Raw genomic sequence first — 25,766 nt, forward strand, 5'->3', positions numbered from 1 at the left:
CCAGTAGCTGGAACTAGAGGTGTGCACCACCATGCCAGACTAATTTTTGTATTTTTTGTAGAGCCGGGCTTTCACCATGTTGTCCAGGCTGGGCTCAACTGCTGGGCTCAAGCGATCCTCCTGCCTCCACTTTCCAAAGTGTTGGGATTATAGGCGTTGAGCCAGTGTGCCCAGCCCTTAAATTTTTGTATATGCTTTATGTTCACGGTTTTAAAAAATACTACAGTTTTTAAAAGCTTATTTAAAAAAATAAAAGTCCCCTGTCCCTCCTATCCCCATTCCCACTCCCAGGACAAAACCACTTTTGAATCTTTAAGGGGCTTCTTTTGATAATTCACTTCATACCTCTAAGTGACATGCTTACTTATTGATTTAATTGTAAGCACTTTTAAGGATAGTTTTTGTTTTTGTTTTTAAGACGGAATCTTGCGCTCTGTCGCCCATGCTGGAGTACAGTGGCACAATCTCAGCTGACTGCAACCTCCGCCTCCTGGGTTCTAGCGATTCTTCTGCCTCAGCCTCCCGAGTAGCTGGGACTACAGGTGCACACCACCATGCCCAGCTAATTTTTGTATTTTTAGTAGAGACAGGGTTTCACCATATTGGCCAGGCTGGTCTCAAACTCTTGACCTCATGATCTGCCCACCTCGGCCTCCCAAAGTGCTGGGATTCCAGGCATGAGCCACCATGCCCGGCCCAAGGATAGTTCTTTAAAGTGCATACATTTGATTTATGAGAAGTTATGCCCATACTTTTTTCACTTCCTCGGGCCAGCCCTGTCCACGGGCCAGTGTTTGGGAGCCCTGAAATCAGGTGGTGCAGAGCCCCATTCACATTCCTGGCTGTCCCCAACCCCTGCCCACACTTGGTACCCAGAGCCTACAGCCACGCTAGTGCCGAGTGGGAGCTCTCCTCTCCCTGTGTGCGCCACTTGGTTACTCTTGCAGGGGGCCGTTCCAGAATTCGGCCTCTTTCCCTCACCCACCACCCACCCACTCTCAGAGGCTAGCCTGGTATCTCTTAAATACTTCCTGGATCTTATCCTGCCAACTTGCCTTCCTTCTTCCAGGCCATGCCCCTCAACCCTTCCTCTACACTGAACCAGTGAACTATCAAGCTCCCTGCAAATTCTTCAGTGGCTCCCAGCACCTGTAAGATCTAAGGCTTGGCAAGGCAAATATGACTCTAATCCCCCTGGGCCTTCCCCTTCTGCTGCTTCCCTCCTTCCCTGCTGAATGTTCGTGTTCTTGTTGCAAGGAGTCCTCACTGCCATGTTTCTCATCCCTGTGCCTTTGGTCTGGGGCAGCTCTGGAAGTCCTTCCAGCCCTTCAAACTTTCTCTTGCTTCCTCATCTCTAAAGCCTCAGGCCAGGGCCTGCCTCCTTCAGGAAGACCTCTCTCCTCCAACCTTCCCTCACTCCTCTGTCTCCATCTCATCCATCCTGGATGGGTCCCCTTTCTCCTTCTCCCTGGGCATATCTGCACTGATGGGCTTGCCACACAGTTGTTTATTCCAGTTTCCCCAGCATTAGGCAGGCTATGAATCTGAGAGCTAGGACTGTGATTTGACTGTCTTTACATGATCACCATCCAGCACAGTTCCTGGCATGTAATAGGTGCACAACAAATGTTTATTGAAAGAGTAGATGAGTAGTCACATGACACTTAGCTCACGTTTTGCTGGTATACTGTTATTTGTGTATATGGTCCTCTCTGTAAGATCTTTGAGGTCAAAGACCCTCTCTCACTTATCTGAACTCTCCCAATAGCACCCGGGGCTCACAGTAAGTGCTCAGTGGCTATGTTCATGCTGAATGAGTGAAATGACAGGTGGGCCAGAGCCCTGGCCTAATCCCAGCATTGGCAGAAACAGCAGGGCCAGCCGGCTTTGCCTGGCCCTGTTTTCTCCAGGCCTTCCCACCCTGGAGTGGCCAGAGCCCAGCCGCAGAAGGGAGGCCCTCATCCCCATACTCCTCTGACCCACTCAGAGACAGAAGGAAGCTGTGCTAAAAGACCCTGACCCTCCTCTGCTAGCTGAGGACGAGAATGGGAGCTGGAAGGGGAAAGGGGCAGAGCAGAGCCACACAGCCTTTGTGTTCTTGTGTGAAATGCATGGTATATATGGGGGAGTATATACATGCACATATGCAGTGTGAAAAATAACAAACTCCTGTGTACCCAACACGCAGGTCAATGAAGACAGTATTCCAAGCCCATATGCCCCTCCTTGACATATTCTCCCCAGGGGAGCCACCATCCTGAATTTGGTGATAATCCTCCCCTTACCTTTCTCAATGGCTTCCTGCCTCTGTATAGATCCCTGAACAATATTGTTTAGGTTGCCTGATTTCAAACTTTCTATAGCTGGACTCATTATATATATATATATATATTCTTCCATGTCTTGCTTTTTGGCTCATCATTGTATAGTTTTTGTTTTCTTGTTTTCTTGGTTTTTTTGTTTGTTTGTTTTTCATTTTGTTTTGAAACAGGGTCTCACTCTGTTCATGATCACAGCTCACTACAGCCTCAACCTTTTGGGCTCAAGCCATCTTCCTGCCTGGGCCTCCTAGGTAACTGGGATTACAGGGATTTGCCATAAAGCTCAGCTAATTTTTTTGTATTTTTTGTAGAGATGGGGCTTCATCATGTCACCCAGGCTGGTCTCAGACTCCTGGGCTTAAGAGATCTGCCTGCCTCAGCCTCCCAAAGTGGCCTCCATGCTCAGCTCTTTTAAATTTTTTATTGTTTTTGAGACAGGGCCTCACTTTGTCACCCAGGCTGGAGTGCAGCGGCGCAGTCATGACTAACTGCAGCCTTGACCTCCCGGGCTCAAGTGATTCTCCCACTTCAGTCTCTTCAGTAGCTGGGATTAAAGGCCCAGTCCGGCTATTTTTTTTTTTTTTTCTTAAATGTTATACAGACAGGGTCTCACTATGTTGCCCAGGCTGGTCTCCTGAGCTCAAGCCATCCTTCTGCTTCAGCCTCCCAAAGTGCTGGGATTACAAGTGTGAGCCACGGTGCCCAGCCTCATTCATGTTAATGAGCAGGACTGTAATCTCTTCAATTTTTTTTCTTGTGTAGTATTCCATAATGTGGAAATACAACAATTTAATTGTCCATTCTACTGTCGATGGACATTTGGGCTGTTTCCAGTTTGGGGCTATTCTAAAACATTCCTGGCCAGACGCGGTGGCTTGTACCTGTAATCCCAGCACTTTGGGAGGCCGAGGCGGGTGGATCACCTGAGGTCAGGAGTTCGAAACAAGCCTGGCCAACATGGTGAAACCCTGTCTCTACTAAAAATACAAAAATTAGCCGGGTGTGGTGGTGGATGCCTATAATCCCAGCTACTCTAGAGGCTGAGGCACAAGAATACCTAGAACCTGGGAGGCAGAGGTTGCAGTGAGCCGAGATCGCACCATTGCACTCCAGCCTGGGCAACAGAGCGATACACTGTCTCAAAAAAAAAAAAGAAAAGAAAAAACCATTCCTGTGGGTATCTTCTGATACAGATGTGCAAGTGTTCCTCAAGTCATAGTCCCAGGAATATAATTTATCTGTTGTAGGCTATGCACCTGATCAACCTTACTAGATAATTCAAAACTGTTTTCCAAAGTAGTTGTGGGCCTATTAGAATGATGCCACCAGAGGTGACTTGGGGCAAAAGTTGAATGCCAGCCCCAGGGCTAACCCCATGAGCTTATTTTCAGCAAGGGAGAGAAATCAGATGGCAAAAGAGTGTGCATCTGTGCATCGCTGCTTCCCCAGCCAGGCCCATAAACCACATGTTGAACAAACCTTTATAGGCAAGCTACTAAGACCCATGCACTGGGCGACGGGCTGGGGAGATGGTAATGATTTAGCACAGACCAGCCTCAGAGAGCAACAATTACGTTTCCATTTACCCTGCCAGGCAGCCGGATGCTCCAGTTTTGCCCTGGAAGACACGAGAGAGTAAGGGCTGGATAGATAAGTGGGAATTTTCTTGAAGAAAAAAAGGTATTCCAGGCCCAGGAATATCTCAGCACAGGCAGTACCTCCGCTCCTCAAAGGTGGCCAGTGGATCAGTGGCGGAAGTACAGAGGGCTGCCCTTGCTGGCAGGAGAAGGAAGGAAGGAAGCAAGAAGACTAGGGCTACGCTCGCACTGGCAGAGAGAGACACAGCTCCAGATCCAGATCCATTCAGACACAGCTTGTGCCTTGTGCCCGTCCAGGAGCAAACATGGGTGAGCATGCACATGGACATGCATACGTCTGCACACACTTTCAGAAAGGCTGTCAGACACGCTGCAGGAGCAGAGGCAAGGAGCGTGAACACGCAGCTGCTTGTGGGAGATAAGCCCAGCGCTGGGGGCTGCCTGCCTGGCCTGCCTTGAGAGTCCCCTTGCACATCTGCCTGGGTTCCCAAGAGGCAACCTCTACAAAGACATGTGTTTTCAGGACAACCTGCCCCCTCCCGCAAATTCTTTCTATTTACAGGAATAGAGTAGCAAAATCCCTTAGTTCATATTTGAGTCTTGTCTGATGCTGCAGGCTGGCCAGGGCTGGGCATACAGTGGGTCTCTTTACTTGTTGAAGTAGAATAGTTAAATGAAATTTACTATAAGATAAATTAAGATAACTTTACTATAAGATATATTAAGATTTAAAATAGGGGGAAAGAGGAACCTGAAATGAGAAAAGGGTAGTGAAGGAAGACTTGATGTCCTTCATAACTGGCCTGCATCCTGCCCAGCCCCTCCTTTCTTTCCAGAAGCCCACCAGTGGCCCAGAGTGGAAGGGTGGGAGTCAGACCAGTCCAAGGTTGCTAATTAAGACTGGACTGCCAGGCACGGTGGCTCATGCCTGTAATCCCAGCACTTTGGGAGGCTGAGGCGGGCAGATCACCTGAGGTCAGAAGTTTGAGACCAGCCTGGCCAACATGGTGAAACCCCGTCTTTACTAAAAATACAAAAATTGGCTGGGTGTAGTGGCACGCACCTGTAATGCCAGCTACTCAGGAGGCTGAGGCAGGAGAATTGCTTGAACCTGGGAGACGGAGGTTGCAGTGAGCCGAGATTTGGCCACTGCACTCCAGCCTGGGTGACAGAGTGAGACTCCGTGTCAAAAAAAAAAAAAAAAAAAAGACTGGACTGTTTGTGGGTTGTATATGACTGCTGCTTGAGACTGCTTGAGAGAGCTGAGATCTGCTCTCCCTTCCTAAGACTGCTTCCAAGGCCCGGAGCTGGCAGCAGTTCAGAATCACCACCTAGATATTGAGATCCAGCCAGTTCCAGGTCCTCTTGTACCTCTTCCCAGCCCCTCCCTCCCAGGTACCCCGGGCAAAGTATACTCTACGGTCCTTTGAGGCTGGAGAAGCAGGTGGTTGTGAAATAGGCTGGCCTTTGGGACCTCCCTCTCCCCTGGTACCCTCCCTCCCTAAGAGGCTGCTTGGCTCCAGAGTGAAGGAGCAAGTGGGGGCCCTCCATAGTCTTCTCCTTCCATGGCCAAGCCGCCCAGGTGCTTGGAACCTGGCCACACACATCCAGGTGCCCCATTCACTGGCCCTCCAGGCTGTCAGAGACGTTTGTATTGCTGTTTTTCTGCCCTCCCACCTGATCACCCACACCTCCAAGGGGGCTGCAACCTCCTGTTCGGGACTCCTGAGCCTGGAGAGAGGCTGTGGGGGGTGGGGCAAGAGCCCTGGAAGTGCCCCAGAATGTGGAGCCTGTTGCCAATAGGGGCAACAAGACAATCTCTCTGTAGGACTGACTGTGAGGCCTCCCCAAAGAAGGATCGGGCAGAGAAATGCAGGCTCCTCAGCCCTGCCTGGGACATCTGCAGCTGCCTCAGAGCTCACATTGTGTGGATCCCAACAGCATTTCCCTCAGTAATGAGGACCCAGCCCGGTCCCAATTCTGCATTCCCCTCATCCCCAAGGCTGGAAACTCCCTATGGCCACTCCTGTGGGCTCAGCCATCTTACACTACAAGCTCCTCTGATAAGTCCCATCCCTCCGCCCAGCCTGCCCACTCACCAGGAACAGCCATACAACTCATTTCCCTGCTGCCCCATGGAAACTTCATCTCTCTGTGCCTCAGAGGGTCTGCCAAGCCCCTGTGGCCCACCACTCCATCCCCTGCCAGTGGATGCTCTGGCATGGCCAGCCTCCTCACTCAGGCACCTGTCCCCCAGCTGGCACACCCTAGGATCAGCCCACACGAGTGACCTGCCCCCACATCCACCAATCCCCTGCTCAGTTAAGAACTGGCATTTGCTGAGGGACTGTTATGTCCCAGGGTGCCAGGGATTCAAAGACTAGTAACAGTATGGGGCCAAAAAAGTTTACGAGTTAGTTAGGGAGATAGACATAAAAACTATGAGACATCTCAATTACTCCAATTTTAATGTTACCCATTCTTTAAGACCCAGCATGAGCACTAACCCACCTACACACCCACCTGTCTCTGGTTTGCTGCCGTATCCCCAGCACTTTGCACTTGGCTCAGTGGAGGCCCTCTCCCTCCAAATAAATACTTGCATAATGAATGCAAAGCAGGGGGCGGGGGCAGGCTGCAGGGAGGATAACTTCTTTCCTTCGCCCTCCACCAACCTTATCTAGATGAAATCAGATTTAAATAAAACATCAAGGGCGGCCTTGGAGCTGGGAGGGCAGGAGTGGGCAGGGGGGAATCTCAAGGCTTCGCCTTGAACTAAATTCTTCCATCTTTTTAGTGGCAGCTAAAAGAACAGAGTTCTGGGGCCGCAGCCTCTAGCTTCTCAGGGAAGCCATCTGGACTGCCGAAGCCAGAACTGTAACTTTTATGCCTCCAGATTTCAATGAGTCTTCCTTGTCAAACCCATAACCAATTGTTATCCAGTTGTTGAATGAATCAGGTCAGGACATTTTATAGTAAAAATATGTACAAGTCACAAAAAGTACAAATGTTGGTGATCACTCCTGAAAACAGGCAAACTGGGTCAGGATGGGTGTGTTTAAAGGTAGGGAGGCAGAGCCTGGCACGCAGTGTGGCTGCAAGAGGTAGTTTTCTAAGCTAATATGGAAGTCTAGCACTGTGGCCACCTGGCAGAGAAGTCAGGGTGCAGAGCCGCTGCGGCACAGGCAAAGGCTTGATTTCTCTGCCATTCATTCATCACTGAGTAGCTGTTACTGAGAACCTATCATGTGCAGGTACCCTGTGGGCCATGGAGAAACAGGAGGACCCAGGGAGACGCAGATGTGGTTTTCACCCTAGCCTAGCCGGGGAGGCAGATCTTAGCCAGGAATCACCGGCTTGCCAGGCTTGCTAGGAGGAGAGCATTGCAGGTTGCGGAGTGTGACTGAGCCCGAGAGATGAGATCAGAGGAGCCTCCTGGCTGGGGCGGCAACAATAGTCAGTTCCAGATTTGGATCTTTATGCTGAGTGTAAGCAGGAGTCACGGAAGGGTTTAAGCAGGAGAGTGCTATGAGGCAGTCTATTTTGGAAAGATCCCTCTGACTGGGGCAGAGTGGATGTGGGAGGCTGGGCTGTGGTTGATCACAGAGGTGGGAGGAGATTCGAGGCTGGAGACTCCAGTAAATGACAGGCTGTGGTGATGGATTAGCTATGGGTGGCGGCTTGGGAGGGAGAGGGAGGTGCCTAGGATGAGTCCAAGGTTCTTGACTCTTAAAACTGCCAGTGCCTTTACCCCACAGTGGAAACATTGGGAGAACACTGAGTTTGCTTGTAGTTGGAAGTTGGCTGAAGTGTATCTGATGTTCTTGAAAGACCATATTGATGTTTCAGTGTCAAAGAGAGTGCAGAAGGCAGGGAAAGGGTACTTTTGATAACGGCTTTGCCAAAGGAATATCTTTTTATAAAGAAATATGACAATCGACTTGCAACATTTTGCCCCCAATCTAACAGTGAGATGAATGTTGCTCACAGCAACTTCATGTGTAAAATTTGAATGAGTTGCTAACAGACATTTGGAAAACATAAGAGTAGAGAATTGTTTGGGGAAGCTTATTTAGGAAGAAGTGATGGAGAAATCATTAAAAGTGACAAGGCTGGGATCTAAACCCTGGCTCCACTATTATTACGCTTTTTTTTTTTTGTGTCTTTTTTTTTTCTTCCTTTTTGTGGAGAACGGGGTCTCGCTTTATTGCCCAGACAGGTCTCGAACTCCTGGGCTCAAGCTATCCTCCCACCTCTGCCTCCCTGAGACCTGGGATTACAGGTGTGAGCCGCCGTGCCCAGCCGGCTCCACTATTATTAATGTGACCCTGAGAAGTTACCAAACCTCTCTATGCCTCAGTTTTCTCATTAGTAAAATGAGAATAATAACATTATCTATTTCATAAGACTGGCTGGGGATTAAGAGTATGTGTAGGCCGGGCGCAGTGGCTCACGCCTGTAATCCCAGCACTTTGGGAGGCTGAGGCAGGCAGATCACGAGGTCAGGAGACCGAGACCAGCCTGGCTAACATGGTGAAACCCCGTCTCTACTAAAAATACAAAAAATTAGCTGGGCACGGTGGCGGGCGCCTGGAGTCCCAGCTACTCGGGAGGCTGAGGCAGGAGAATGGTGTGAACTTGGAAGGCAGAGCTTGCAGTGAGCTGAGATCACGCCACTGCACTCCAGCCTGGGCTACAGAGCAAGACTCCATCTCAAAAAAAAAGAAAAAAAGATTATGTGTAAAGAGCTTAACACAGTGCCTAACTCATGGAATCTCTCCAGGAACATTACCTATCACAGAATACACCCTGACAGAGGGAAGCAATGAAAAAGGCAATTGCTGATTTCCCATAATCCCTTTCAACAAAGAAGAGTTGTTGTCCATATAACTAAGTGTAATTTTTATAAATGCCCTTATTAGATTTTTAAATATAGTATAATATTCACAAATCAAGGGGAAAAATTGTCAGGCCTCTCATATCTAAGTCTTTTTTTTTTTTTTTTTTTGAGATCTCACTCCATCACCCAGGTTGGAGTGCAGTAGTTCCATCTTGGCTCACTGCAATCTCCACCCCCCAGGTTCAAGCGATTCTTATGCCTCAGCCTCCTGAGTAGCTGGAACTACAGATGCGTGTCACCACACCTGTAGAGACAGGGTTTTGCCACATTGGCCAGACTGGTCTTGAACTCCTGGCCTCAAGTGATCCGCCCACCTCGGCCCCGCAAAGTGCTGGAATTACAGGTGTGAGCCACTGCGCCTGGCCTATCATATCTAAGTCTTGATGTCACTTTTCCAGTTACTAATCATCTGGCCCAGTCTTGCTTAGGTCATACACTCTTTGATGTGCTCTTCAGTTTCTGAGGATCACGCCTCTGCTGGGTGGAGTAGCTTTCCTAGGTCAGAAGCAATGCTGTCTGCATGGCCTCCCAAGTCTTCTTGGTGCCTGCACGGTGCAGAGCACAGGTGGCACCATGGTTGGTTAACACCATACTTGTGGCCCAGACTGTAGTCCCCCCAGAGGGTGTCTGCTGGAAAGGGCTGGTCCTGGCTCTTGCTGTGGGTTCACTGAGGTTAAGTGAAGATGGCAAAAGAACCACAGGTGATTCTCTCCTCTGCTCTGGGTTTTGCAAGACTAGAGAGGTCAGTGGCTGTGGCTGAGAGCCTGTAGGAGATGGAACTACCTCACCTTGAGGAATGTGCTTAGGGATGCCACAGAGAATCTTTCCCGAAGAGGGAAATGGCTAGGGCCCTGGCCTTGGGAGGATGGAATGGAGAAGCCATGGGAAGAGGGGCTGGCCTCTCCTCCAAACCCAGCAAAGGGAGCCATCCTGCCTGACTGAAGCCAGAGTGGGGCCCACTGCTGGGTGGACAGAATACAGCCATAGGCACTACATTGTCAGAGCTCCAGATGGGAGACAAGGAGTACAAAACAGAGGTGGAAGACTGATTCCAGTATGGAAGCAGGGCAGGCTTCAGGCATGGCCAGATTTGGGCATGATGAAATAGATTCACAATTGCTAATGTTCTGGGGGCACTTGTGGCTACATCAGGTACTATTCTAAGTACTTTATATGTTTTAAGAAGCTGTAGTGCCAGGACTGTACTCAGAAAGTCTGCATTCTTAACCACTACGCTATGTGAAATGTAGAAAGAAGAAAGCTTTTAGACATATAAAGGGTTAGACCTCTATTTTATATGTTAAATGCCGTATGAAAAAAAAAGCAAAGGTTTCGGAGCCACTCCAAGCCTATGTGATCTTGGGCAGTTACTTAGATTCTCCAGGTCTCAGTTTCCTCATTTGTTTGTAAATTTGAGAGTACATTTACCTACCAGAGTTCTTGAGGGTTAAATAAAGAAACGTATGTTGAGTGCCTGTTCATGCCTTCTGTAAGAGACACCTGCCCCCTCTGGACCTCCTGCCGGCTTTGGAGGCTCTCAATACACTGCCCATTCCAGATCTGGATTTCTTCATCTTCCCAGGGGTCTGTACGTCTGGAATAAAGGAACCAACATAGTGGATGCACCCCTGGTCTTCCAGTCCACAGCATTGGGAGTTCCTCAGGGGAGAAGTCATACTCCAAGTTGATATCTGAGCAGACAAGTGTTCTGGTAACAGTAAAGGAGGTGACCCTGGAAGCTGAGGTCCCAAGCAACCCAAACCTAGATCATCACAGAAATGTCATGTTTCTTGGAATAATTCTCCCCTCTCTGTGTATTTATCCATTCAGTTTCTATTTACCAATTGTTTACTATTCAGTTCACCAAGCATTATTAGGCAACTACTATTTGCCAGGTATCATGCCATGTTCTCAGGAGTCACCTAGAAGAGCCCACAAACTCTGGACCATGTTTAATTTCCCTTTTCGTCTCCAGCCTGGGTCCATGGATCTTGGAGTGTGTTCAGTAAACATCTGCTCCTGGGGCAATAATGAAGGTACTATTAGAGATTGGCATGAGAATGCAACAGTGCTCTCTGAGTAGGTTCCAGTGAACTAGACACTGCAAAGGCCTGCACCACGATACCCATCCATGTCTCTGTGGCCACAGTGCAGGGCAAGGATCACACACCTGAAAACCTTCAGGGTTCAGGTCCCGTAAATGCCCCACATGGGCAAGGTGGGAGTATGGTAAACTGGAGCATGCCTACCCCATACAGACTGCATTTGCTACTTAGTACCAACCTACTGTTGCAAGTGAAAATGTGCGCCAGGGGTAGAAAATCTTCTGATTTTTTTCAAGAGAAACTGTAAACCTGGATTTTTATTTTGAATCTCCAAAAATTTCAGCATTGGCCCCTAATTTTAATCTTTTTTGAAAGCCCCATAGACAGTTAAATGTAACTTGTCTGCCTGCTTACTTTTGCTCAAAGGCTAATAGTTTGGGAGCCCTAAGTGTGCCTGTGAAAGGGGAGAGGTAGAGGGCTGTATGTCCTGGGGCGAGGTTATGAGAGACCTAGAATGCCATCCTTCCTTGGGGCCAGGACTGTGCTAGACACACAGGAAGCCATAAAGAGGATGTTAAAGCCATAGGCCTGCCCTCCAGGGGTTTATAATCTTATAAATAAAGACTTACGGGCAAAGCAGCAGATGGTCAGGAATGTGTGAGGAGGAGACAACTTGGAGTGCATAGAGTTCAGGGCAGCAGGGAGCAAGGTGGAATTGAGCTTCAGGAGAGTTTCACCTGAGCTTCGGGAGACCTTTCCAGGAAGCCAAGCTTGGACTGTGAATATGAGGATTCTGGAGGACTCTGGGAGATCTATAAACAAATATGAATGGGCACGACCTATCCTGGAGACCCCCAAAGAAAAGCCCCAGGGAATCTGCTTCCCGGTGTCATGGGAAGAGGCTCACAGGAAAGGGCAGGGCTATAGCATGAGGCTTCACTGACACCCTCACACCCCTTACTATTGAAACTGGCCATCCCTGGCCTCAGAAGTCCAGTGGGGTCAGCCTCTCCAAGCTTGCGGAAGTCAGTGTTGGGGGCTTGGGCAAGTGGTACAATTCCGGCTAGGGTATAAGCCCTGCCTGTGTGGCTCAGGCCAGGCATTAATGGTTCTAAGCCTCAATTTCCTAATTTGTGAAATGGCGATAATAATTGCATATACCTACTGAGATTGGGGCGAGAATGAGAAACCAATATAGGATGTCGTTTGCCCCTGTTCCTATATGGTTTTTATGAGAAATGTGCACCACCTGGGGTGGGGGAAAAAGCACCTGGAGGGTGAAGCGAAGCTCGTCCCCATGTTTGTCTTTCTTGTTGCTGCTCCGGAAATGACATGGATTCTGGGAGGGCTGCCTATCTTAGCGAGTGAGGGAGGAGTGGAGCATGGGGGTCTCTCCATTTCTTCCCCGGGGAAAGAGATGGTAGAGCTCCTGGTTGGCAGGCAGGAGCCGCTGGGGTTGTGGACAGCGCTAAAAGAGGGCTCTCTTTCCCCTAGGGCAGACCTTTTCCGCCCAACACCCACCTGGGAGGGAGGGCGAGACCCAAGGTCAGACGTCCCTGGAGCAGGTGAGCACTGCGAGGGAACTGAGATGCAAGATCCTCCTGCCTGAACTCACACCCCGCGTGCTGCTCCCCCAACTCGCCTCTTGGATCTCAGACCAGAAGCTTCCTTTCCTCAAAATCCTTCTATGTTCTCCAACGTCTTTGGGACAGAGCTCCTTGGCAGGGTTTACAAAGCTTAGGTGGCCCTACCCACTTCTCCAGCCTCATCTGCTGCCTCACCCCTATACCACAGCTCTGCACCTTTGCTGAAACTGGTACTCGGCGCTTGGGGTGTCCTCATCTTTCCCCTACCTATGGCAGCCTGCCCGAAGAGTGCCTGCTCCTTCAGGCTCCGCTCTCGGCTTAGCCCCTTCTTGGAACGTCCCCGCACCTCACCCCAGCCCCTTGCCAGGGGCAGACCCTGGCAGCCTTCCCTCGTCCTCAGCAGCCATTACGTGTTGCTGTCATAAAGTTATCACTCTGTTTTCTGTCTACTTGTCTCTCTAGCCCCAGCCCATCCCAGCCTCCGACTGCAGGCTCCTGGAGAGCAGGAAAGCCTGGCTCCCCGTGGTAACCCTAAGGCAGGCCCTCTGCCTGGGGCGTCCTGGCACCCTACGCGGGCCGGAGAGCCGGGCGGGGGCGCGACGAGGGGGCGCCCGGGCCGCGGGCTCGGAGGCGGGGTTGGGGGTGGGCGAGGGGAGTCCTTCGCCCTTGCGGCGGGCTCCTGCCCAAGCCAGCCCACCCGGCCCAGCTCCCGCTCCCGCTCCGGAGCCGTGCCCACCGGGCCAGGTGATCTCGAACCTTCTCTCTCTCACACCCCAACAACAAACAACCCTCCACGCTCTCCCTCTGGAGAAAGGAGGTGGAGCCTGACCTCAGCCGGAGGTTGCCGCAGCTGCCGGGGGGAGGGCTTGGAGCTCCAGCCCTTGGGGGAGTCTTTCCTCTAGGGAGTGGTAGGGGTGGGGGCCTTGGAGGGCTCCTGAGCGCCGGGGAACCTCTCCCCCCGGCAGCGTCGACCCTCCCCCAGCGAAGGGAGGAGGGGCAGAGGGGGGTGGCCTCAGTGAGTGCCCACTTCCGACTCTGTCCCTCTCTCAGGCTGGAGTACCCTCGGACACCTCCTCCCCCACTTACACCCACCCCCTCCTTGAACTCTGCAGTCCCAGAGGCAGGGTGAGACTGGGGACCAAGTGAGCCCAAGGGCTAAGATGCGACTCTGCTGGGCTCCCGGGAGCCTGGGGGGTGCCCATCCCCCACCACTTGACGGTAGTCGGGGGTGTGGGCGGGGTGAGAAGGACCCCGGGGACACTCCGATTAGGTCTGGAGAGAGCCTGAAATAGGGTGTAGTCCGCAGTTGTTGGGGCTGCGGAGGAGGCGACTGGGGTGAGGGGCAGAGAATGCACCCCAAGAGAAAGGCATAGGGCCCCAAAGAGGGTAGGAGACGGGATTCAGAGAGCGGGAAGGAGAATGCAGAAACAGCTTTTACGGGGAGAGGCAGACTGCAAAGACGTCCCCTGGCCGGCAATCTGGAGGCTAGCGCTGGGCAGATGGGGGTTTTGGACACAGCGCCATGGACATGTGTTCCCCAAAGTCTGAGCGCATGCAGCCCCCTTGTTCCTTCTCGTGCGGAGACTGAGTCCCACAGAGTCCCTACCTCACCGGGACCTCCCCACCCCCAAGGCCGGGGCCGTAGTTGCCTTCAGGGGAGGGAGAGGTCCTGTTCCTCACTGGGCGCTCAACAGCTGGCTCCTTGGTGGTAGGAGGGTACCTTGCCCCTCCAGCTCAAGAGTCAGGAGGAGCACTTCTACCTCCTCATCCCTAGGGAAGAGGGCCCCCGCAGGTAAAGACCAGACTTCTGCACTAGGATTTGCCTGGGGGGCAAATAATTTCTGGAGATCCCTTTAAGGAGGGGTGTTCCAATCCCTTTAAGAGGGAGTGGGTCACAGCAAAAGGACTATAAAAGTCCAGCTTTCTTTATTCCCCCACCCCCCAGGGGCTTCCTATGATGGGGGAGGGGGCAAGTGCTGCTGCCGCATTTAATTGTTGCCTTGGTGTCCCTCCCCCAAAGAGCTGTGCCCTTCAGCTCGTCCAGTGGGGCTGAGGAGCCGGGTGGCTCAGTAAGTATTGTGGGGACCTAGACTTCAGGTGCTCTGGGGGTTGGGACAGGGGCTGCCCCACTTCCAGGAAAGAAGGTGGGACCTGGGCAGGGGCTGGAGGGAGGAGAAAGTGGTCACTGCCACCACTGCAGGGACTGCACTGCCGTTGGGGTGCCCTGCCTGGTGCCAGGTGGTTGGATCTCAGGCCAGGCGGTCTTCGGGGACTGCAGCGGGCAGTGGCGGGGAGGTGCTGGGGCTGGGCTGGAGTTGATCGAGCAGCCAGTCTGTCCCGGCTGTCAGTCTGGTTGTGTGTGGTGGGGGAAGGGTGCGCCGCGTGGTCTCTCTGGCCCTGGATGTTTTACTCTAGGGCATCTCCCTCTGAGGCAGTTAACCCTTCCCGATGGGTCTGGAGGTGTCTGGGGAGAGAGAGCCCCTGCCTGGCAGCAGCCCGGGGAAGACTCCGGAGACCCGATGGACCCATTCCTCTTTCTACACCAAGTGCCAAACCCTTTTTTCAGTGGGAGACCTCTGGGCTGCCAAACTTACCAGGGAGAGGAAAGGTGATGGGCCCCAGGCATTGGCACAGCTGCCCAGTGAAGTGGGGTGGAGGCAGCATTCACTCAGGAAAGGTTACAGGACCGAAGGAAGGAGGAAGAGGTGGAGCCCTTTCCAGCTGTGGAAGGGCTTTGGACTGGGAAAGAAGGAGGCCCAGTTGCAGAGGTCCCTGAAAGTTGGGTGAAGGAGGCTAGGAGAGGCCAAAAGTTCCCTTTGGGGGACAGGCAGGGTGTAGCCCCTGCCTATTCTTTGCTGGCTTGTTTTAACAAGCAATAGGGAGGAAGGGGGGACAGAGGTGGCTCAGTGAGCTGGCACAGGAGGAACACTTAGTGCCTTTAGCCAGCCCGTGTCCCCGCACCATAGCCCACTCAGTCAGAGCCTCCTGGGGCAGCGGACACCGCCACCCACACTGGAGGCTCTGAGGGGAGAACTCCTCCAGCGGCCAGGCAGGCACTTGGTGGGCTGTCATGACTACTCTGCCTCCTCTCCAGTCGGTATTCCTTCCTTTCCCTCCCACTGAGACCCCAGATAAGACAACACTCCCCTGCTCACCCCAGGGCCCTCTAATGCCAACACCAGGAAGACACCCAATCCTGCCACCTCGTCCTGCTGCCATTTCCTCGGCTGAACGTGGGCTTCCTGCCACTTAGGTCTCCTTCCCTGCCACCAGGTGCATTCCTCTTCTGGCCCTCCCGGCCTCCATCCCTGCCCATTATCAGGCCTGAAGTGGCTGCCAAGGTCAGCGCCGCCTGGGCTGCAGACAGGAGCCCGGCCTCTCTTCTGTCTTGGCCTGTAGCATGGCTCTGCCCCCGTGGCCACCACTGCTGTACCCTCCACCACCAATCTCTGACGAGTGGGGGCCACCATGGGGTTAATTTGCCTATGGACCAGACTGGGACAGGGAGAGGGGGAATTCTGTGAGGTGGGGAGTAGGGCTGGCCTGGTGTGTGTTGGGGGGGTGCTGCCGGGAACCTCTGTCCTGTCCAGGAAGGGGAGAAATCTTTCAGTGTCCTACTTTTACAGCTTTGGGGTTTTGCTTTCCCCAAGGGTGGGAGGTGGGAGAAGTGGCAGTGGGAGAACCTGGACCTTCGAGACATTTCCGTGCCACAGTTTTAGCTTTTAGCTTCCATTCACACACTTTCCCTGCTGAGCGGGCCCCTCCTTTAAGTGTGTCCCCCCAAACAGCTAAGACAGTCTGGGCCCCCTGGACAGCTCTGGAGGCAGATGGGGAACTGCTTCTGGGGGAGGTTGTTTCCCAGCCATATTGGCTAGCAGCCCTGATTGTCTTAAAAGGCTGCCTGGGTGAGCGCTGGAGTCCCAAGGTCTAGGAAAGGCTGGGCGCTGTGTGTGGTGCAGGAGGAGCCCCTCCGAAGCCCCTGGGCCACACTCCAAGGCTGGGTTTTCCTTGCTTGCCTGGGCAGCCTCAGCACTCTGGGTGCCTCTCTCTGCCCAAGGCGTTCCTGGGGCCCAGCCCCTCCCTGGGCTGCTCCAGCGCTCTGGTGACTTGACACTACCCTTTCTGCCGCTGCTCCTTTTACCTCCTAAAGCTCCCCTCCCCCGCCTGAATTGGGAATGAGGCTTTGTTCAGGGGTGAACTCAGCATTTCTCGAGAACCTACTGTGTGCATATCCCGGGCTTAGTGAAGTGAAGTCCTAGGCGGGCTCTGGCACCACCAGGTGCCCAAGACACAGCTCCTTCCCGCACCTAACAGGGACTTCCCATCTCTCTCTGTGCCCTCAGCCCGCTGTGCCCACCCACCCCACTGACCCCGCGAGCGTGCTCGGGCTTGGGAGGGCACGTCTGTGGGGGTGAGAGACGGAGCCACAGCATTTGGTGACTAGGGGGAAGCCAGGTAAGTGTCTACACTTGGTTCTCCCGTAGCTTGGGGACGCGAGGGAGGGAGTCCAGCCGCTCCTGTCAGGCTGCCCGCCCCTTTCTCCCTCCCCCGGAGAGCTCTGATGTATCCCCGCGGTGGTGGAAGAGGGTGTGTGGGTGTCAAGGACTCACAGACCAGGCTCTGCTGTCAGCTGGAAATGGATGAGGGCTCCACACTCTGCTTCTGAAGAGGGTGAATTAGGAGCTGGGGTTGGGGGCGGTAGGTGAAGGGCAGAAAGAGGAAAAAGAGATGCGGGTGAGGGGTTACCGAGCCAGGACCGACCTTGCTGGAAAGGAAAGGAGACGTGGCAGGCAGGGAAGTCGGAAAGATGAGGCAAGGGCGGGAGGGGCTTCTCAGCAGTCGGGGCCCTTTTGCAGGAGTCTGGGGCCCTTTCTGCAGGAAAGGGGGGTTGTTCTCGCTTGATTTTCGGCTGGTCTTCCCGAAGCTTTGCCCTGGGGGCAGCAGCCTCCGGCGAGGATGGGGTGTTCCTCGGCCTGCAGTTTTCTCCAGCGCGTGCTGGGGAGGATTTGGGGGAAAGGGGATGCGGAGGGGTGATGGCCAGGGCGGGGGGAGATAAGATTTTTCCGGGGGGGCTAGCAGCTGGGGGATTGGGGTCGAGTCACCGTGGGATACGGGCTCAGGTTCTGAAGACGAAGAGAAAAATCCAAGAAGCCGGCAAAGAAAATCACCCCTTGCCACCACCCTTGGCACCGCACCCCTCCCCCAAGGCCCCACCACTCCCCGCACCGCCTCCCCCGGCCGCCTCGTGCTGCCCCCTGCGTTGGGACGACCGACCCACGGTTCTGATTGGTCAGAGACCGGGAGGGGGAGCCGAGGGCCGGATTGGCTGGCGGAGCCAGCGCAGGGCGGGGCGGCTGATTGGCGGAGCTGGCCGAGGGGCGCGCTGCTGATTGGCTGGGGACGAGGAAGCAGGAAGGAGGGCGGCGGAGGCTCCGCTCTCGGGGAGTTTGTGGGGGAACCGCGAGCGGCGTAGCGGATCCCGGAGCCCGGCCCCCGCCGCCCGCCCGTCCGGCTGCCTGCCCCGCCCGTCCGGCCCCCGCCGTCCGCCCGCCCCGGCCAGGCGCGCCCGCCCCCCACGACGGCCCCGCCCGGCCGCGGTCCCCGCTCCGCCCGCCCGGCCCCGGCCCCCAGGAGGAGGCGCTGACGCAGCAGCGTGGAGCCCGGGAATTGAGCGCCCCCGGGGGGTTCCAGCCGCCGGATTCCAGCCCGGCCGGGGCCTGCGGGCGCCCAGAGCCGCGCCGTCCGCGCCGCCCGTTCTGGTGAGTCAGGAGCCGGGGTCGAGGAGGGGGAAGGGGCGAGCTGGAGGGAGGGAGCGAGCGAGGTAGGCAGAAGAGCGAAGGGGGAGAGCACCGGCCGCCCGTCAGCGCGCCCCACCGAGCGCGCCGCGCCACCGCCCCCGCCAGCCCGGGAAGGGACGGACGGACGGACGACGCGAAGCAGGTGCGGCCGCCCGCCCGCTCGCGCCACCTACCTCCCCTGGGTCCAGCACCACGGTCCCGCCATCGGGGAACGCGGCGCGCCTCGAGGTGACAGCCCCCGGGGGCCGCCCGCCTTGCAGGCCGGGGGCGGGGTGGGTGGCGGCCGCAGGGTGGCAGCTCGGCCGGGCGGCGGCGGCGCGGGCGTCCCGAGCTGCGGAGGGCGGGAGGACGCCGGTCTTTCCTCGCCGCGGCGGAGCCGGCTCGCCTCCGAGTGCGCGGGCGGCGAGGCCCCCGCCGCGCCCCCTCCCCCATCGCGGTCCCCGAGGCAAGGGGCCGCGGCCGGGGGCGGCGCCGCGGGATCGCCCGCTCAGGGTGGGGGGCGCCCTCCCGCGCTGGGAGCTGACCGGTTATTGCTGGATGGGGGGCAGGGGATGAGGGCCGCGCCGGGCCGGGGGCGGCAGGGGGGAGTAGTGTAGACCCGACTCGATCGGGCTGAGAGGAAGGGAGGCGCCGAAGACGGAAGGGGACCGGTTCGAAAAGCGAGTGTGGGCCGCGGGAGGCCCTGCGGGGACCTTGCGGGGCGGCGGCCGAGTCCGAGGTGTGGCGGGGGGAATCGAAGTTGTCAGACCGCCTCCAAGTGACAGCGGGACCCTGTGCTCGCGGCCCGGCCTGGTCTTGCCCTGCTCGCTCCGCCGCCTCTCTTCTGGGGCTGGGGGCCGGGTCAGGTCGGGCCCGAGGGGCTCGCTTGGCGGTGAAGCGCCGGACAAAGGCGGCGCCGGAGCGGGCGCAGGTGGTGGCGTCGGGGAGGGGAGCGGGTCCGAGGCACCCACTCCGAGGGGCGGGCGACGGGGCCGGACTCTGCCCCGGGGACTGCGGGGGCCGGGGCGCCCGCCGGGAGGAGCTGCGGCACTGGCTTGCCGCTCTAGCCGCTCGCTGTTGGCCTCGAGGCTCTGGGAAGTGGGGTCTACTTGCCGGGGGCCGAGGGGCCGGGGTGGGGGTGTATGCTTATGATGTGCCTTGGCTGGTGGCGACGGAGTTGCTACTCACCGAGGCGACAGACCCAGTGAGCCGCTGTAGAGCCTGTCAAGAATGAAGGGTTTTTCTACAGGCAGAAGTCTAACCCCACCTGGGACATCTCCTAGTCGCCCATTGTCGACAGTGTTAGAAGTGCAGAAGACTAGTTTGATTAGGACAAGAGACACCCCACCCCATGGGCTCCCGCCAGCCCTCCGCAGCTGCCTCCAGCACTTTTCCTTAGCCACAAAGGTACCCACTTAGAAAAATGAGAAGCTGAGTTTATAAATCCAGGCAGGAATTTAATAATGAAATAAAAAGCTTTCCAGTCCTTTTACTTTGTGCCACCTGAGACTTTCCTCCCTACTCTCTTCACCTCGCTATCTTCCACAAAAAAAAAAGAAAAAGGGCCCAGAGGGACCACATGTCTTGGAGGGGCACCACTGTCCTTGGCCAGCTTGGAGGATGCTTAGGAACCACTGGCTTAAGCTGTGAGTGCCTCCATCTCCACCGGTGACCAGCTGTGAGCTGGATGTTGTTTACCTGCTTGGAAAAACTCATTCAGAGCTCCCATGCCCTCCATGTGAACCCCACACCCAAAAGAAGAGTTGGGATCATAAGGACAGGGAAACTCAGGCTGTTTTAGAATGTGGATTTTGCTGAGAATCTGAGTTCGAGTCCCACCTCAGGTAGGGCTGGTTAGAAGCCGCTCTCAACTGTGGTTGGCTGTAATCCCACCTGGGAAAGCTGCTTGTCTGCCACTTCAGAGGGTAGCATGGGCATGGGAGTTTATTCATGGCCACCCCCCCCCCCATGGACCTCCCTGGAATGATCTAGACCCCAGCCTGGATGGAGCTGAGGCTTGTGAGAAAGGGAGGTATTACCTCACTCAGGAGGCTAAAGTTTGTTCTGAGATAATTTAATTGCATGTCTAAAATCCAGAGAGTGATGATGAATCTCAAGGCCTTTGTGCCTTCTGTGAGGCTACACGGCATGTGATTTCTTTTGGTGGCAATCAGAAGGGGATGACGTGGTCTGGCCACTGGAATATGAAGGGGAGTTGCCCAAATAGCATTTCCCTCTTTGGTAGGGCTCTTACCTGGCAGGAGACTCATGCCGGTCGGATCTGGTGTTAAGGAGGGTTTGCTCCGGAGAGTTTAGCCAGTGATTAGGTTCTTTTTGATATCTCCCTCTCTTTCTTCCTTTCTGTTGCCCTGCTGTCCCCATGTCAGGCCTGTGTTGTTGTTACAGCCTCCCTTTCCCTCCTGCTTCCTTTGGCCTTTCTGATCCAGTCTGTATGCAGCTACCAGGTCATTCTTCCTAAAACACCCCTTCCCGGTGTCACTCCCTTTCTCACAGACTTGCAATGGCTCCCCATTCCCTGCAGTCTGACCCTAGACAGTGTCCCCTCCAGCTCTTCCCTAGCCATACCATGCACATTTTTTCTTCCTGCATCTTCACTGCTGCCGCTCCCCTTCCTTTACTCCCACTTGAATCCCACTTGTCCTTAGTCTGGTTGTTGCTCAGACCACTCCAGGCCAACATAGTCATCCCCGCCTGAGCTCATGACTCTGGATTTTCTAACGTGGTATCCTCTTGAGTGGTTTTGTAGGTTGGAAATTTCTTAAGGACAGGAACAATATGAGTGTTAAACCTCTGTGTGTGTGTGTGTGTGAATATTCTGGTATTTCTTGTACAGTGCTGTGCACATCATTTTTGTTGAGTGAATAAATGTGGTTGGTTGCTGAGTTAGGCAGGAACAAGGGGGAGACCTTCCTTTCAGCTTCTCCAGAAATGCTCATATTGGAGTCCTTGGAGATTTCCAGCCCTTTCTGTCAAAGGCATATGGATAGGGCATGTTTGGGGTGCTGTAAATGGGAAATTTAACTGCTGTTTCTGATATTTCTGCTGGTGAAGAGTCCTATGGATTGCTTATGTGATACCATATAGACATTGGAAAAGGGCTGTAATCCTGTTTTCCTCCTACCTCACCGGACCACCATTCTTTCTACCCAGCTTTGCTGCTCTTACGCAGTTTTCCTTGTTGTTCATGCTAAATGAATCCATATGTTTTATCTCTTCTCAAACCGGGTGCAAATGAGGGAGAAAACACAAAAAGAAAAATACTCCTGGGTCTGGCCCATAGATGGGACTTTTGGGGCTGGTTTGGAAGAGGTGTTTATGGGGGCATCACCAACATAAGAGGCACAATCAGCCCCACATTGGACCCCTCATAAAGGAAAGCTACAATCCCTGCTCTCTCAGGCTTCTGTTTTGGTTCACCATCAACCCTGGACCATGGGGGAAACGGGAAAGAGGACTGGTGACTGGTTAGAGGCTAGATAGTGAAAAAATATATTCTGCATCCATCCCCTTTCCCCCAAACCTCCCTTTTGTGCCCCAGTTTGATGATTAATGGACCAGCATTTCCCTTCTACGCGGGAAGGCCACCCCTCACAGTTGCCATGGCAATGCAGACCGCTCCCCCGTCAATTAAAAAAAAAAATCCCTACTACTTCTCTCCTCCTTCTACTGTAGCAGGAGAAAAGCTACCTCAGAATGCATCTCCTGGGCTCTCTTCTCAGCTCCTTTAGCTGTGTTTGCTGTGTGTCCTAGAACACAGTCCTTCCTCTCTTTCTGGGGATTGCCTGAGTTTCTTCACTCTGAGCAAATTGTGCCCCTTCTGGAGCCAGCAGCCCCTGGAACACTTCTATCAAGAAACAGAGAAAATTTCTGTTTATTTATTCATCCCCGGTGCAAATTAAAAACTAGAGAGAGCTCCTTTTGGGTAAAAAAAAAAAAAAAAACCCTTTCACACCTTCTCTGGTTAGAGGTATAAGTTGGGGCGCATTTGACATCCAGAAAGGAAGTTTTAGTAAACCTGGAAGGAATTCAGCCTCCTAGCATACATACTTCAAATTGGAGTTCTATGGGGAATTCTCAAAATTATTTTCATTCCTCCTCACCTCTCTGTTCCAGCATCCAGGAGGACTTGTGTGTTTTCATTTTATCTGTTCTTATTCCTCTTGGCCTTGCTCCGGCAACATCTGGCCTCAGCACCCTGTCGCAAGGTGAGTCATTAAGGAGAATAAAAACCTTAAGGAAAAAAAGTCTCTGGAGTTGAGAAGTAGCCTGTGTTGAACTAAGGCTGCCAGGCGAAGCTGCCGAGTTTATGGAGCATTATACGAACAGCCCCGACATTAAAGGGCCTCCTTTTTATGAATGGGTTGTGAAGAATGTAAATAAAGCAGCATCTCTCAATGGGGAAGCATTTTACATAAGCAGTACTACCCCGACCCAAGTATTTATGGGAATTTGCTAGCACAGTCTGGCAAGGCTCACTTCCTTTGTGAACTTGCCATTGTGCTGGGGACTTTGGAGGGACAAGGAGAGTGTGCTTCGGTTCTGAGGGCAGCCCCAGCACTCCCACTCTGCAGGTTTCCTGGCCTTGACTTGATGGGCCAGCTCATGGCTGGAAATGCCTGTTAACCCTGAAGTGACAGAAAATACCATGCGCAGTCAAGAGCTCATGATAATTAGAGATAGAGGCTCCTGATCCTGGGGTCTGGAGATGGTGTAACTCCTGACCCCTCAGGCTGCTTAGACCTCCACAGGACAGAGGACAGGGAGTTCTTGGATGATGAAATCTTGCCCGGTTTTATGGGAGGCACCTAAGTGGTGTAAAATGGGCTGGTTTGAATTTCAGCTCCTTTATGTTCCCCTGCCCACCTCCTGGTACTGCCACTAATGAGCAGTAAAATGGCTAAAAAGGAGGAGGAGAAAGAGCACCAGCAGCAGTGAGGCTGCACGTGGTCTGCTCAGGGCCAGACGGCCTGACAAGCACCCTCACTGAACACCGGCCCAGCCCTGGGGTTCCAACAGGGGTGTTGGTGTCCTGCCCCAGGTGACTTGGTAAGCAGGCCCTGGAGTACAGTCACATCCAGGACTTTGTGTTGTGTCCCTGTGGGTGGGAGTGGGGTCATCAGATTTCATTTTTCCCAGTGGGAAACACCTGCAAGGATGGTTATTCACTTGACTCAGTGTCCCCCCAACACAAAAAAATAACATTGTCTTTTAAGATCCTCTGCAGGCCCAATCCACCAGGAGAAAAAAAGGGGTTTGTCTCTCAGCCTCGCTGATTTGAATTGGAAACTTATTTCTAAGCACTATGACCAAGTTAGCTGAATGAAAAAAAACAGGTGACTTTCTTAGTTTTGTTATCAATGTCAGGCAGGAACTTGGGTCTCAATATTTTTTCTTGCATGTGTTCCTTTTCCAGTGGGTTTGGGGAAAAGAGGTGCTTTGACCTCCTGTCTTTGGGTAAGGAGGATGGGACCTGTCTTTCTGCCATTCTCTTGACCCCAGGGATCTCACCTGGAGTGGTGTTGATGGCTCCTACTTTTATTCCATCTCCAATGCCTTTTGAGGACTCCTAGCCTCCATCGGTGCAGCTTTTTCAGCTTCCTGCGTGCAGTGGAGAGGGGCAGCCCACACAGACCCTTCTCCAACTCTGGTTACCTGTCCACAATGTTTAGGAATAATTGTTAATCACATTCTCTTGTGGCCAGGTGGTTGAAAGGTGAATTACTGTTTTTTAGAGGACCTATGTAGAAATCATGGGAAAGGTATTATTAGGGTGCCGCTTGATGCCAGGAGATCCTAACAAGTACGCCAGAAGGAGGGGTGAAGTCACGTTTCCACCATAGTCAGGGCCAGCAGGGCCTTCCTCAGTAGTGAGGGGTGTCTCCTGCTTTGTGCCTGGAGGGGTTTCCACATTGGCTAGAATGTAAAAAAGAATTATAAAAATGATTGAGGCCACGTGCCGTGGCTCACACCTTTAATCCCAGCACTTTGGGAGGCTGAGGCGGGTGGATCACTTGAGGTCAGGAGTTCAAGACCAGCCTGGCCAACATGCTGAAACCCCATCTCTACTAAAAATACAAAAATGAGCCGAGTGTGGTAGCATACACCTGTAATTCCAGCTACTCAGGAGGCTGAGACAGGAGAATTGTTTGAACCCAGGAGACAGAGGTTGCAGATCGCGCCAGTGCACTCCAGGCTGGGCGACAGAGCACTCCAGGCTGGGCGACAGAGCAAGATTCTGTCTCCAGAATGAATAAATAAATAAATAAATAAATAAATAAATAAAAATAAAAATGATTGAATAACTGAGAGATGATTTCCAGAGAAAATGAAAGGACTTGAATTTATTTGGCCCAGAGGGAGGTAGACAAGGGGCAGTTAATATGTCTTTGCATGTTAAGATGACAGTTTAGAGCATGATGACCAGTTTTTAGTCTTCATTGCAGTCTGGGCTGGAGGAAGGGAATTTCACCTGAGACAAGAGATATTGGGTAGATGCATGGTTGGGGGTTACCTTTTTCTGGATTTACTATAAAATCAGGACAATGTATCTTTGAAGCTCTCTCATTTATTCATTTATTTATTTAGCCCAGACTTCTTAGCATCTCACCCTTTTCTAGGATATAAAATGTTTGTTTCGGCCAGGTGCGGTGGCTCACGCCTATAATCCCAGCACTTTGGGAGGCAGGCAGATCACGAGGTCAGGAGATCGAGACCATCCTGGCCAACATGGTGAAACCCTGTCTCTACTAAAAATACAAAAATTAGCCGGGCATGGTGGTGTGCGCCTGTAGTCCCAGCAACTCAGGAGGCTGAGGCAGGAGAATCGCTTGAACCTGGGAGGTGGAGGTTGCAGTGAGCCGAGATCGCGCCACTGCACTCTAGCCTGGATGACAGAGCAAGACTCCATCTCAAAAAAAAAAAAAAAGTTTCTTTCAAAAAAAATTTTTTTAATTGTATTTACGTTCTAGCCCATAGATGCCATTTAATTGGGGTACATCTTCAGTTCCTCTGTGGTGGGAAAACTAATGTGTGGTAATGCCAATAATTAAAGCACAGAAAAAGAAAACTGAATGTGCAAGTTATCTTGCATCTTGGTCTGTGATCCAGCAGCCATCCTGTGATGCCCTAAGTAGAGGCAGTGTGTTGCAGTGCAGGAAGTGTGGGCCTTGGTGTAGACGCCGGGATGGCTCACCTCTGTCCTCAATCCTAGCAACTTTTTATTTTTTAAGAGCCAGCTCTGTCACCGAGTCCAGAGTACAATGGCATGATCATGGTTCATTACAGCTTCCACCTACCGGGCTCAAGCGATCCTCCCACCTCAGCCTCCTAAGTAGCTGGGACTACAGGCACACACCACCATGCCCGACTAATTTTTTATTTTTGTAGAGACAGGGTCTCACTGTATTGCCCAGGCTGGTCTCTTTAACTCCTGGCCTCCCACAGCACAGGGATTCTAGGTTACAGGTGTGAGCCACCACGCCCACCCAGCATCTCCTTTTAACTCTTTTTTTTTTTTTT

At 53.2% G+C, this 25,766-nt stretch overlaps 2 protein-coding genes across 15 annotated transcripts in view; both read left to right on the forward strand.

Annotated features, from left to right (window-relative positions):
- The window catches only part of IVD (isovaleryl-CoA dehydrogenase), a 36,554-nt gene extending 23,664 nt beyond the window's left edge, over window positions 1–12,890 (forward strand). For 3 of the 4 annotated variants that reach the window (XM_063794740.1, XM_009428814.5, XM_009428815.5), the window contains one exon: window positions 12,359–12,890. In XM_063794740.1, coding sequence (XP_063650810.1) covers window positions 12,359–12,675 — 317 coding nt within the window. In that variant the 3' untranslated portion in view covers window positions 12,676–12,890. Of the gene's footprint in view, window positions 1–1,069; window positions 1,152–12,358 lie in introns of all 4 variants that reach the window. The other variant, XM_024349123.3, reaches the window with a different exon arrangement.
- Window positions 12,891–16,696: 3,806 nt separating this feature from the next.
- Window positions 16,697–25,766, forward strand: part of BAHD1 (bromo adjacent homology domain containing 1) — a 28,460-nt gene continuing 19,390 nt past the window's right edge. For 3 of the 11 annotated variants that reach the window (XM_016927937.4, XM_016927939.4, XM_054667370.2), the window contains exon 1: window positions 22,271–22,453. In XM_016927937.4, coding sequence (XP_016783426.1) covers window positions 22,312–22,453 — 142 coding nt within the window. In that variant the 5' untranslated portion in view covers window positions 22,271–22,311. Of the gene's footprint in view, window positions 16,906–17,837; window positions 18,210–22,265; window positions 22,454–25,766 lie in introns of those variants that run through there. The other 8 variants (XM_063794735.1, XM_016927941.4, XM_016927940.4 and 5 more) reach the window with 8 other exon arrangements.

The sequence above is a fragment of the Pan troglodytes genome, chromosome 16 (assembly GCF_028858775.2).
Source record: "Pan troglodytes isolate AG18354 chromosome 16, NHGRI_mPanTro3-v2.0_pri, whole genome shotgun sequence".
In the NCBI taxonomy this organism is placed as follows: Eukaryota; Metazoa; Chordata; class Mammalia; order Primates; family Hominidae; genus Pan; species Pan troglodytes.